The sequence below is a fragment of the Onychomys torridus genome, chromosome 10, assembly GCF_903995425.1.
Source record: "Onychomys torridus chromosome 10, mOncTor1.1, whole genome shotgun sequence".
Taxonomy (NCBI): domain Eukaryota; kingdom Metazoa; phylum Chordata; class Mammalia; order Rodentia; family Cricetidae; genus Onychomys; species Onychomys torridus.
This window is the reverse complement of record NC_050452.1, coordinates 44,192,395-44,205,884: the sequence shown is the minus strand read 5'-3', so window position 1 is coordinate 44,205,884 and position 13,490 is coordinate 44,192,395. Positions and strand designations below refer to the sequence as shown.

The window sequence follows — 13,490 nt, the reverse complement described above, 5'->3', positions numbered from 1 at the left end:
AAGAAGAAAGCAGACTGCAGTGTAGGAATGACTCAGTGTAGGAATGACTTGTCAGTCTCACAGTGCGGCAGTGTTGATGGCTGCCATACTGTACAAGATCTCAGAACTTCCACAGTTGAAAATGGACGCCTTTGACCCACATCCTTCTCTTTTACTGTCTCTACCACGCTACTCTCTTTCGATGAGTTTCACCTTTCAGATTCCACATGTGACATCATGTAGTCTTTTCTTTCAGTCTGGCTAATTCACTTAGCGTAATGCCTTCTAGGTTCAACCCTGTTTGTGCATGCGTGCGTGCATATACGTGCTAGAATGTTAGAAGAAGGCCAATATAGAAAGTGGCATTTATATGAAATGTCCTTAGAGACAGAAAGTAGCTAGTGATTGCTTGGGCTGGAACTGGTGATATGAAGTAAGTGCTGACAGGCACTTGATTCTTTTTGAGAGCAAGTGTTGATTGTGTAGCTGTAGCGTTGTTGAGATGCTAGAAAGCCGAAACAATAAACACTACTAAATAATAAGGATTTTTTGTTTTGTTTTGAGACAAGGTGTCACTAAGTTGCCCAGGCTGGTGTAGCCCAGGTTGACCTTGTACTTGAGAGTGTCCTTCCTGCCTCAGCCTCCCAAGTGTCTTCGAGTAAGACTTTCATCACCAGGCTCAGCTGAACCGTAAATTTTTAAAATGGAGAGTATTATGTTATGTGAATTTTATATTAATAAAAATTTATAGAAAAGAATTCAGTAACTTGCCCAGGGTAGCATTTGTTCAGACCCAAGGTGCAAATGGTTTTCTGAAGCCAAAGCCATGGTGTGTATGCTTGTGGTGGCGTGCCTTCCACTCACCACCAGATGGCAGGATTGCTGAATAGAAGTGTTGGGGTGAGGGAGGAATGGGGGCTCCTTGCCTCAGTTCTAGACCTAACATAAAAGCCCTCTCCCAGTTGAGGACGAATAGAGACATCTGGGTCCTGCGTGCCGTGGGAAATACCCCTGTAAAGTATTTCTGCCCTCAGAGACACCGGAGTCAAGAGTTTGGATGGAATTAGTAATGGGGATTCAGAGGGGACAGTGTTATCACGAAGATACAATCTGCAAAATAAAGACTGAGAATCTATGATATATAGCTATGTTTAAGAAGTAGAAGTAAAGAAAAATAAAGGGAAGGAAAACCTGTGGATTTATAGCTGCCTGAAACATACATCTGACTGGCCAAGTGGCCATGCCTTTAATCCCAGCACTCAGAAGGCAGATGCCTGTGGATCTCTGAGTTTGAGGATGCCTGGTCTACAGAGTGAGTTCCAGGACAGCCCGGGCTACATAGTAAGACCCTGACTCGAAAACAAAACAAGCAAATATATCAAGTGGGACATGGTGGCTCATCCCTGTAATCTCAGCACTTGGTAGGTGAGGTAGCAGAGTCACTATGAGTTTAAGGCCAGTGTGTGTGTGTGTGTGTGGGGACGCTACAGAGTAAGACCCTATATGAAAAAAAACAAAACAACAAAAAGTAAATTAGCAGAATGAAATGTTATTTCAACTCCAATTAAAAAACATCACTCCATAAACAGTTTCAGGTAATTGGGGAACTGTGATTAATAAGATGAAAATTGAGGGTTTTTCTTTTTTTTTTTTTTTTTTCCATTTTTGAGACAGAATTTCTCTATGTAGCTCTGGGTGACCTGGAACTCACTAGGTAGATCAGGCCGGCTTTGAACTTACAGAGATCTGCTTGTCTGTACTTCCCAGGTGGTGGGGTTAAAGGTGTGCACTACTGCCTGGCTTGTCATATTTTTTTAGAGAAGTCCTTTTTGAAAATTATTTGAGCACTTGTAGTTTAAAATTATTAGCAGCTTGGAAGGTGCTTAAGAATAAATTAAACAGTTGTTTCAAAGGTGATAAACACCAGGAGCTATCTGTAATTTTAGACAGTAAACAATGTGCATTAATAAGACAAGTCTCTTTTGAGCTGCCCTGTCTTTTGAGGTATGCGAGTCAACTGAAGAGCATTTTCAGAGCAGCCGAGAACTATTAATAGAGAGGTGCAGGATGACTGACTCCCTGGTGAGGAGGTAGGAGTGAAGGAGCCATGAGAATGGGTGTAAGTAAACTGAAATGGAAGCCGTCAGTTTGCTTCCAGGCAGGCCCTTGTTGTGTAGGTAGCCCAGGCTAATTTTGGACTCATAACCTTCCTGTCCTAACAATATATCCTTTTAAAATTCCAAGGCATGGTGGCCCATGCAGATCACTGTAAGTTACAAGACAGCCTGGTATCCATAGTGAATTCCATGCCAGCCAGGACAATATAATGAGACCCTGTCTCAAATAAGTAAGTAAATAAGTAAATAAATAAATAAAATTACAAGCCAAGTATTGCCCTGTATAGAACGAGACTTGAAAAAACAATATTTTGGTTCTATTTGATTAAGGTTACTTAATGAACACAGAATGTGAAATGTTTAATGTTTTATACATATATTTTACCTAAAGCTAAAAACTTAGGCTATTTATGAATGAGAAACAAATCTGTTACATTAAGTACTTTATTATCAATAGGACTTTTTGGTTTTGTTGTTGTTATTCTATTAGAGCTGTTATTGATTTCAGAATTTATATATTTACCTTCCCAAGGTTAAATGTGAAATAGCAGCTGCATTCTTTAAAGAGATCAGTGTTGTAGGCGGTGGTGGCACACGCCTTTAATCCCAGCTTTCAGGAGGCAGAGGAAGGAGGACCTCTGAGTTTGAGGCCGGCCAGGGCTACATAGTGAGTTCCAGGATAGCCAGGACTACAAAGAAACCCTGTCTCAAGAGAGAGAGAGAGAGAGAGAGAGAGAGAGAGAGAGAGAGAGATAGATAGAGAGATAGAGATAGATAGATAGATAGATAGATGAGCATTGTTCAGTATTTTAAAAAAAATCTCTCCTGGGAAAAATTTAACAATGGATTTATCTTTGATAGAAGGACCATGTTAAAATTAGATTTGCTAATAGCTCGCTGTTTCTGGAAGATAATCTATAAAGTAGTGGCTGTTAATATCTCCCTTCCCTAATGTGAAGAAAAAACAGGCACCAAGAAACCTGGTCACACACAATTAATTTGTGGCAGAACTGTGATTCATACAAAAGCTGGTTTGGTTGGCTTAAAAATACTTCGTTAATAAGGTTATGGGGAAATTGTAAGGGAGTGTTGCAGCTATGGAGGAGAGATGTCCTGACTGCTCGGAGGAGTCAGGGGTACCTGGAGCTGCTAGGGCAGCTCTGGCAGCTGGAGCTGCAGTGGGACAGCTCAGCTCTGGAGGGAAAGAAAGGTGTCCAGACTGTTCGGGAGAGACAGGCAATACCTGGAGCTGATGGGACAGCTCAGCTCTGGAGGGAAAGGTATCCTGACTGCTCAGGGGAGTCAGGCGATACCTGGAGTTTGGGGGTCTGGGGGTGGCCCCTCTCCTGGAGAGCTGCTGCAGCTGAGCTTTGCTCAACCCCCACTTGAGGGGGCTTCCCAGCAGAGCTCTGCTTCTCCGGCCAAGATAATTGCTTCTTTTGCTTCATTTTGCTAAAGGGGAAACCCTGCAGAAATGTAGCCATCTCCTCTGGTGGAAAGTTGTTACTTTGTCTGCTCCACCTTGCTCAGTCCCTTAAGGGACGTCTCAGCAGGGTTCTTCTGTTCACCTCCACCTTGCTCAGCCCCCTAAGGACATCTCTCCAAGGTTTTTTCTGCTCAGTTCCCTAAGGGACGTCTTAGCAAGGTGGTTCTTCTCTGCGCCAAGCAAATGAAGATCTTCACACCAAAGACTCTTTAGAGAAAGAGATTATTTGGGAAGGAGTCCAGCAGAGTGGCTGCCTCTGCCAGGGTGGGAAAGCTGACAACTCAACAGGCAGTGGTTTATATAGGATTTCTAGGGGCGGCTTTCTCCAGGGAGAAGATTTTCTGTCCAGGGATTGGCTAGTTTTTATATGCCCAGTGATTGGTTAGTTTTGTGGGTTAGGGCAGAGACGGCTCTGATTTCAGAGCCAAACTGTTTCTTTCACTGGCCTTTCTTAGCTTTTTGGTTCTAATTCTAAGCCTAGGGCATAATTCTTTCACTGGCTCTGATTCCAGAGACAAAGAGTGTTTCTTTGGCACTGGTTTCAGAGTCAGGGCATGTTTCTTTGGTTCTGGGTTCAGGGATAAAGTGTTTCTTTCTCTAGCTCAGGTCCCAAATCTAGGCTGTGTTTCTTTCAGTGGTTCTGGGCTCCAGGGTCAGGGTGGGTTTCTTTAGCTGGCCCCCTTTCCCTACAGATTCCAGTTCAGGAAAATATGTCATATAAAACAGTGTCTGAGTCCATGTGTGTAATAATTTTGTTTTTCTGAGACAGGGTTTCTATGTGAGCTTTGTGCCTTTCCTATAACTCCGTAGCCCAGGCTACAGTTTTTTGATGTAATTAATATTGCTGTCATTATTATTCAGAAAGACTTGTAGCGAATGGAAATTGGTCTCCTAACTTGAGATTATTTTCTTTCCTGGTACAGAGTCTCCTATGTACTGACTTCAAACTCATCTTGTAACCCTGGCTGCCCCCAGGTCTACATCCTTGTCTCTCAGCCTGCTACCAAGTGTGTGCTGCCAGGCCTAGTCCTCAAGTCTTTCAGGGATAAATTGCTTTGAGGCTCTGCATTTTCCCTCTAGGTTTTAAATCTCTAAAACACATGAAAGTCATTTCATATGCTTTTGACTAGATTTTGTGTTGAGAATGTGGGAAATGATTTCTAACTGTCCCTGTTTCTATTCTAATAGAGTTTAAGCAGAATGGTGGTAAGCCCTATCTTTCTGTGATTACGGGGAGAGGAAGCCACAGCCAGGGAGGAGTTGCTCGCATCAAGCCAGCTGTCATTAAATACCTCACAAGCCACAGCTTCCGGTGAGTGTAGACTTAGCTGCTTCAGTCCAGCGATTCGATTTCAGCCACAACCTGATGGTTAAATAATAACTGTTCTTGGTAGATTTATGTTGTCTGGTAAATAAGAAATCAAAGGAAACTATGGCTTTTGTCAGTGATGATCTGCTAAGACTTGCTATCATAAATGTAAACTTGTAAAAATGAAATCTCCTTGCACTCCTTTGTAATGAGCTACCCCACAGAACTAGACACATGAGAGAGTCCTAAGACTTGCTCATTTTGAGCTGGGCAGTCATGGTCGCACGCCTTTAATCCCAGCACTCTGGAGGCAGAGACAGGTGGGTCTCTGTGAGTTCGAGGCCAGCCTGGTCTACAGAGTGAGATCCAGGACAGGCTCCAAAACTACACAGAAGAAACTGTGTCTTTGGGGAGGGGGGGAGAGGAAGACTTGTTCATTTTGAAAGACAGAGTGTATCTGTGGACCTTTGGCTGAAATAGTTATAATTTGGATGTTTCAACTTTAGCAGAAGTCCTAAGTGAATTTTATGTCTTCATAAGTTAAATGCATTAATGATTTTATCGACAGATGCCAATTGTCCTTTTCCACTGTAGTCAGTAATAGAAACTGGCAAGGGAAATTCCAGGGATAAAGCTTTGTTGCTGAGTAGATTCTTCGAGAATACCAGTCCTTAAGTCTCTCCTTGCCCTCCCCGCCTCCCAGTCTCAATTGTGTGTGTGCCACTGCAGTGAGATATTACCTGATTCCTTTTGGAAAATAGAAGTGTTACTTTTGTGAGTGAAAGTTAGAAGCCTCTCAGGGCTAGTTTTACAGTTGGGCTGGGTAGCTAAGAACTTTGTCATGTAATGAGCCACCTTGGTTCCTGGTGTGCCTGTCGAAACTGACACAGGCCAGCTTGAAGCCTCGCATGGCCAGATGAGTGGGACTTGGCTGCTGTGTCAGAGGCTTCTCGGTGGTGCTTCCTTGATGTACAGAAACAATGTAATACACCGTCTTATCTTTTATATAGCAGACTCTTCTTCATGAAGGTCAAATTCAGGCTTGAGAAGTTTTGAAAATCGTAAATTACTGACTGGTGATCTCGGAGGAACTTGCAGCATTAGGATTGTATTTGCTTTGACAGTAAATCAGGGCTTTGCAAACGGAGATATTGGTCCTGAACGTTAATAAAGGAAGCAGTGTTAGCAATAAAAATTAAGTGTAGGTCATTTGGATTGATTACAAGATATGCTTCTTAAGTATTGAAATGTGTACATTTTCAATAATTCTTTTTCTCATTTCCACAGGTTCTCTGAAATTAAGCCAGGGTGCTTGAAAGTCATGCTAAAGTGAATTTAGAAGCCCTTGACTTAGAGGCACGAAGGTTTACAGGCTGAAATTGTTTTTCTGCAGTGACTCTGTCAATTCTACTCTCAAATGTGTTTTATTAGGAATATAACACAGGAAATTTTCAGAATTCAAGGAGAGTCGTTTTACTGGGTCAAATGCCAGTCTATCACTTGTTAAAACATTAAAAGGAATTTTTATTGATTGCAAAATGTCTAAAAAATAGTTATCACCTGAAGTTTAAAAGTCTTAAGTGCTCTAGTTCGTTTTTTTTTAGGAAAAAAACCCCAAACAACAACAACAAATCCACTGCCTTTGTGTTAACCGTTTCCCATTTAGAGAAGTCCTGTAACTGTCTTGGGGGGGCAGCATGCTTTGAGCCCTGGTTCCTGGCTGGGAAGGACTGTCCTCAGGTGGTGAAGGAGGACGGTGAGCAGCCTGTCACAGAGTCCCTGGGTATTGCCATGTTGTGCAGATAGACGGGCAGCTTTCCTGTGTCTCTGATCTTGATCCCTTCGTCTGTGCTGTGGTGCTGTGCGTTTGCTGGGAGGAGAGTTGGCTCGAGACTAACTTAGTCTCTTAGCTCCCACAGATAGGGAACCCTCCGAGAAGGAGAAATGGTTCCAGGACTGCTTGTAAGTGGCGTGTTTTATACTTGAGACATCATTTCTAAGCTATGTGAGTCAAAAATCCTATTGACTTAAGTGTGAAAACTGTTTTTGGTATAACTGTAAAAGAAACCCTTGTAATTAGAAATATTTTTTACCTTTATTTTGAAAAGGAGCCAACTTTGTGAAAGAAAAGTCTCCTTGACTTCTTCTGTTGGGCTAGTGTCCTGATAGTATGTAAATTCTGATTTCCTTTATACTGACTTAGTAAGGTGAAGTGTAATTTTTCTATAATGAGACTGTAGTTAAAATAAATTTAACTTTGGATATACAGAGTATTTTCAGCATATACAGTATTTGCAGACAATTATGTTGCTTTTTCTTTAGCTTACAAAGTCACCTCCATCAAGAATGAGGCAGCATTGCCCTACACTGAAAGGATACTGACAGACAGAATGAGCCCCCAGAGAGCAGACAAGCTAATGGGAATAAAACTCAAAACTACGTTCTTACATCTTAGGAATCATGCTTTTCAAATACGAGCCTTACCACTGGATTTTATTGCCATAAAAACAAAACATCTATGTTTATTACCTACAAATGGTTAGTGAGTACTGATATTCAAGTAGTTATATTTTTAGACTTGTAATAATTGGTTTTAAAAATTGCAGTAGTGTCTCACACTGTTTTTGGTAATGCTCAGAAGTGTTATATATATGTTAAAAATAAAGCAGTTCCCTTGTACAACTCAGTACAAAACCCACAATCAGTAGTTAATGAAGTAAGCTTATTCCTGTTTTCAAGTCAGTATGATTTAAACAGTGAGAAACAATACGAACCCTGGAATTATTGGAGTGTGTGCAACTGCACACCCATTTTCTGTGCTGTATGTTTTCTCACCTTTTAAAAAAAATCACATTCGAATACTTAGATAGACTTCTTATATTACTGTGATTATAATTAATAAGGAGCAATGACAAGAAGTCCACTGTGGTGCTCCGTGCTTGGAGGGCAAGGGAAAGCAGCTGCTTTGTTGCCATGCCCGGCCCGACGCTGAGAAGCCTGCTAGTGCTTCTGTGAGACGGAGTGACCTGATGGAGACCTTGAACCAGGCTGGCCTCAAACTCACCGTCCTTCGCCTTCCGTTGAGATTATAGGTGTGCTTAGCCATGCTGGCCTCGTAGTCCTTAGTTATTGTCTATACATACACAAAGTTTTAACATATATATATTTATAGTCCCCAAATGCCTCCCCACCCTACTATCTGGTATTGTTTAAGCAGTTACAATTATGAAAGAACATTCTCTGATCTTTCTTTTGCCAATCTCTAAATCTCATGTCCCAGCCAGAGGTAGAGATACTTTGGGGATTATCAGGTATTTTTCTTTTGCCCACTTCTAAATTTTGTGTCAGAGGTAAAGATGGTTTAGAAATGATCCAGGTTAAAAGAACTCTTTGTAAGCCTAGTATTTTAATGCATTTTAAAAGTATAGCATTTCTTCCAAAATATTGGAAGAATCTCAGTAGCAGTTATATACATCTAATAGTCTGTTATTGGTATCAACCCAGTGAAAAAGAGAGAATGGAACACCATAGAGTGTGCAGCAGGGCCAGGGCCCTCACGACCATTCTTAGCCCGTTTCCTGATTGTTCTGACATTTATTAGCTGCTCATATATTGCTGTTATTTTTGAGTTAAAGTCTTCTTCTGTTTATTAGTACCCCACACTATTTATACTCCTGTTGTTTTTCAGTATCATCCACATTAAATGGTGGAAACGGGCTGAAATGATTTGTATTCTAACATAGGAGAAGAAAAGCTTCCCGTTCTTTTGGGTGGTTTCCTGACCTTTGTTTTGGTCTTTTTCTCTTTAAATTCAGGTGTTCTGTTTGCTTTAGAAGGACATATGTAATGACAAGGTTAGTTATTTCTGAGCTGGCAATTCAAGAAATTGTTCTGACAATGTTTTAACTGCTCTCAAGAAAACGTATGAAACGGACAAAAATAATGTGTGCTGTTGTCTCCAAGTGCTTTTCTGTAGTGCACTGAGGTGACATTTGATAGTGCTCTGTCCTGTGCTTAAATGTTGCTTACTTTTAAGAAAACAGATTTAAATGTCTGTGTGGCCAAAACCAAGTGCCATATAAAAGGAAAAGCAAGTCGATGTAGAATGTATGTTACTGGTGCTCATTTTTAAGGTGTAATTTAAGTTTACAGTATTACTTGATGCCTCTTTACAGAAGGGACTAGAGAAGCAAGGCTAGAACATCTGTGTCCTAACGCCTCATGACCTCAGTTCATCCATTGTGTCCTCACAGTTGACTTCCGCAGTCAGTGATGAACCTGTTATTATTGTGTTTACCCTGAGACGTCTCAGTAACGTGCCACATTGCAGCTAGCATTTGAAGATTAGACTGTAAGCTGCTCGGACAGTATAGCAGAAGCAAATGTTTTATTTGTACTATAAAAATGAGATTTTTGCTGTCAACTCTGTACTTTTTTATTGAAAATGTTTATAACTTTGCTTTTAAAATTTCTTATGAAACCATTTGCAAATTACACACTTAATTTAATAAAATGCTTTAGTCACAGTTCAGTGTGAGGAAGTCGTTCGTTTGATGTGGCAGGTTTAGTGGCTTAAATCTTAAAGGATATTTTTGCTGTGTCATTGTGATTCTCTGGGAACAGTGTCATCAAGTTTCCACTTCTGCACAACTGTGCCAGCTTGTGTTGTTTTTATAAGTGGGTTCACCTCTGGCCTTCTCTCTTCATACCCTTGCAGTGTCGGACTGACATCAAAATTAGGAGTTACCATTTATGCCTCAAAAAAGCAGAATAATTTATCAATTATCAAAGATGTTAAAGTTGTTCAACGAATACCTATTGAGCACTTGTTACTGAAGATGCAATGTTAAGACAGCTTCTACCCACAGGTAGCTTATATTCTTACCAGTTAGTATGTGTATAGCGGTTTATATTGCCCAATGCTTTCACATTTATTTACTGTGGATCTCTAAGGGATCTTCTTATGTGGATGGTGCTACTCCAGTTCAAAGGATAGAGACACACAGGACCAGAAAAGTTAATTGGCTTGCCAGATAGTGGCAGAGGTACAACTCCACCTAGATTATCTGATCCCTAGTTTGTAACAGCTACAGATGACCTTAAAAAGGGAGAAGTGAGCTGGGTGTGGTGGTGCACACCTTTAATCCAGCACTCAGGATGTAGGTGGGTCTCAGTGAGTCTAAGGTTAGCCTGGTCTATAGCTCATTCCAGAACAGACGGAGCTGTAGTGAGACTCTGTCTCAAATATGAATAATTAAAACAAACAAACAAACAAAACCACAAATGGCAGGGGTAGCTGGTTAGCCTGTTTGAAAATCTCCCATTTATGAAGTTGCCTTTGTCCTTTATCCAAAGAAAGCCAGTATTTAGGGGGCACCAAATACTATGGCTAAAACATAATGGTTTATTTCTCTCTTGAAATTAGGTGACAGAGATAAAGATCTAGGATTGGTGTGAATGCTCTTTTTGGAGGATTTAAGGTCCTTTCAGTTTCCTGCCATACCCAGGCCTCTAACTACTGTAGATGAAATTCTAAACAGTCTTATTAAATAAGAAACACAGAGCCAAATACAGAGCTAAAGCCTAAGAGATCAGAGCAAGAGCCACGACTACCTTTAGCTTACCACTCACTGTCGTCCTTCCCGAGAGAGACCTTCTTCCTGTGTGACTTGTCTTTTTATTGACTTTCTGTTCTGCCTTCTCATTGGCTCTAATCCCAAACCACATGACTTCCTCATCACTGCCTGTCTATACAGACCTCCAGGACTCTATGGTTGGTACTGGGATTAAAGACTCATGTCATCACACTTGGCTGTGTCCTTGACCACACAGAGATTCTGCCTGCCATGTGATCGGATTATGGGTGTGGGCTACCACCACCTGACTTCTATTCCTGGCTCAATATGACCCCTGATCTCCAGGCAAACTTTATTTATTAACATACAAATAAAATCACATTTCAGCACAATAAAAATACCACCACAAATATCACGTTTTTGTTGTTGTTGTTGGAAGAACGACAGGAAGGTGGCAGTAGGCAGCACCAGCACTGTGAGAGGTCCTTGTGGAAGCTGCTGTATGACGTTTCTATTTACATCTTATTAGCCAGAATGTAGTTATGGTGTCACGTGTACCTACAAGAAAGGCTGCAGAGCTGCCTACTTCAGACTGCCCTGTATTAAGTTTTGAGCATTCTCTTGAAAGAAAGAAGATGAATGTGAGGGGAATGTCTCTGCCTTACCATTTTACTATGACATAAATATGTAGAAATTAGGTCTTAATGTATTCCTTCAGCAGGTGACTGATAATTTCTAAATAGTAAAGAGTAATAAGGAACCCCCACTATGTTACATGTTTTGATTTTAAATATTAAAGTAATTTTAATAGTCAATATGGCCGAGGAAATGGATTTGAGGTTCATAATTTAACTGCTAACAGGATCACTTTTGATTTGACAACTTGATGAGGCCTGTAGGTTATTTCTTGTGATAATGCTTAGTTAGTCAATTTGCATATTACCTTATGCCTCCCTTGTTACTACATCCACGTCCAGAAGCTCATTATTTAGTGCATGTGATTTGCAACAAGTCGAACAGGCTAGGAGACAGGACTCTGCCTGCCTCTGCCGACTCAGCCTGAAAGAAAAGGGTTGAAACGTTTGGAAGTCGGCATCTTAGTCTTTGTGTGAGTTCACAGACTTTGTACCTTGTAGCAGGAATCTTAAAGAGTCTTATTAATAAAATCAAACCTGGGCCAGGTATTGGGGTGAATGCTGGAAGATCAGAGAAGCAGAACAAGCCACAGCCACTTCACCTTGCCAGTTTCTCAGCTGATCTGTTTTCCTCAGACTGGAAGCCTCTGAGTCTTCACCCGAAAGAATCTCAGCTGGACTGTGCTGCTCAAAGCCTAAAAGCTTAACCAGCCAAATGCTGCTAGTTTCTGGTCCTCATGCCTTATATACCTTTCTGCTTTCTACCATCACTCCCTGGGATTAAAGGCGTTGAGACACCATGCTTGGCTGTATCCTCGAACAGATGGATCTCTGCCTCTGGAATGCTAGGATTAAAGGTGTGAGCTACCACTGCCTATCCTCTATGTTTAATATTGTGGCTGTTCTGTCTCTGACCCCAGATACGTTTTTAGGGTGCACAATATTTTGGGGAACACAGTACCACCACATCCTTGTCTTTGCTGAGGTTCTAGAGCTCTCATGGTAACCTCAGCTTCTTTCATTTGTTAGAAATGATGTAGTTTTAATAGCTAAAGAAATCCCAGTTCTTTAAAATTACTGGTTTCACAGTATAAGCATGTTCATTACCTAGGGATGGAGCAGTGACTGGCAGTGACCCATCGGTGGTCTGTCTTCTGTCGTGCAGGGACAGCTGCGGGCCAAGCAAGCAGCTGGTAGAGTGGGGGTGGAGGATAGCACTGATCCACGTTCTTCCCTGTGCCGTCACAGCAGTATTCTTGTGAACATGTCTAAGAAACCCATTTGCTTTTGAGCACCTCTTTAGGTGTATATCTTGCATTTTCTACCAGTGGTCTAGCTAGTGAAGTTCAATTAGGAATGACATTCTAAAGTGTCCATATTTTTTTAAAAAACTGAGAAATTTAGGACGCCCTCTAAAGAAAACAAAAAGTATTAATCGTCTTTAACTGTGGGAACAAGTCCTGCTTGTAGCATGAGGCGGCCTTTGGGGACTGCAGCCTTGTATTCTTTAGAGAAGGACTAAGTGACATGGCTTTCCCGTTGTGCTCCTTGAAGGACACTTAAGGCTAATCTGGGATTGCTACACCAGTGTGACCTGCCTAATATGAGATATATGAGTGTTTTGTACATACGTGGACTGATGCATTGTGGGGTTGAGAAAACCACAAATTCTAAGTGACAGTGTTAACACTAACCATCGCATAGTTGGCAAGTTGTTAGGGTTATGCCAAAACCAGGGAAAGCACCCTTTGCAAACAGGGCCTCTGATCACAAACTCAGTTTGAGTTTGGGGCATGAGACCGAAGACAAAGCTCAGAACACTTGGGACTACTAAGAGACACCCTGTAAAACTAGCACCCTAAAGGACTTCATCCTTGAAGGGATGAGAATAAATGAGATACTTTTGTCTTCCCACCCCAGAAGGCTGCAAGGAATATTGTCTTGGCCATGAGCAGAGGTTTTCGTCTTTGGTGGCCTAAAGTCACATAACCCATGCTAATCAGAAAGCAGCAAATCCACTTTCCTCCCCAAAACTGCTAATGCCATCGTTAGCTACCTGGCAGAGGCTGATGATGCAGAGAGAACTCACCTTCATCCTGGAGGGTGAAGCCTAGTGAAGCTTTTGTACCCAGCAATTTATGGAAACTATGGAAGACTGAAGTATGGACCAGCAAACCATCGGACACAGCCACCAAAATACAGAGTGGGTACAAAGCAATTCTTCAGAATAACACCCAGATTAAGGGAGGATTTAGACATTAAGGCTTAAAATGTGTCAACCACTTGTAATCTGTGGGCTTTATTTGGGTACTGGCTCGCAAAACAAAGCAAGTTGTTCTATAATAAAAGACGATTAAATGTGAACACGGAGTGGATGCATAATTGCAC

General features: G+C 41.4%; 1 protein-coding gene across 6 annotated transcripts in view; it reads left to right on the top strand.

Moving 5' to 3' along the window:
• Window positions 1-9,321, top strand: part of N4bp2 (NEDD4 binding protein 2) — a 78,543-nt gene extending 69,222 nt beyond the window's left edge. For all 6 annotated transcript variants that reach the window (XM_036200822.1, XM_036200821.1, XM_036200820.1 and 3 more), the window contains 2 exons: window positions 4,771-4,894; window positions 6,179-9,321. In XM_036200822.1, the coding sequence (XP_036056715.1) occupies window positions 4,771-4,894; window positions 6,179-6,224 (170 nt within the window). In that variant the 3' untranslated portion in view covers window positions 6,225-9,321. The remainder of the gene's footprint in view (window positions 1-4,770; window positions 4,895-6,178) is intronic.
• The last annotated feature ends 4,169 nt before the right edge of the window (window positions 9,322-13,490 follow it).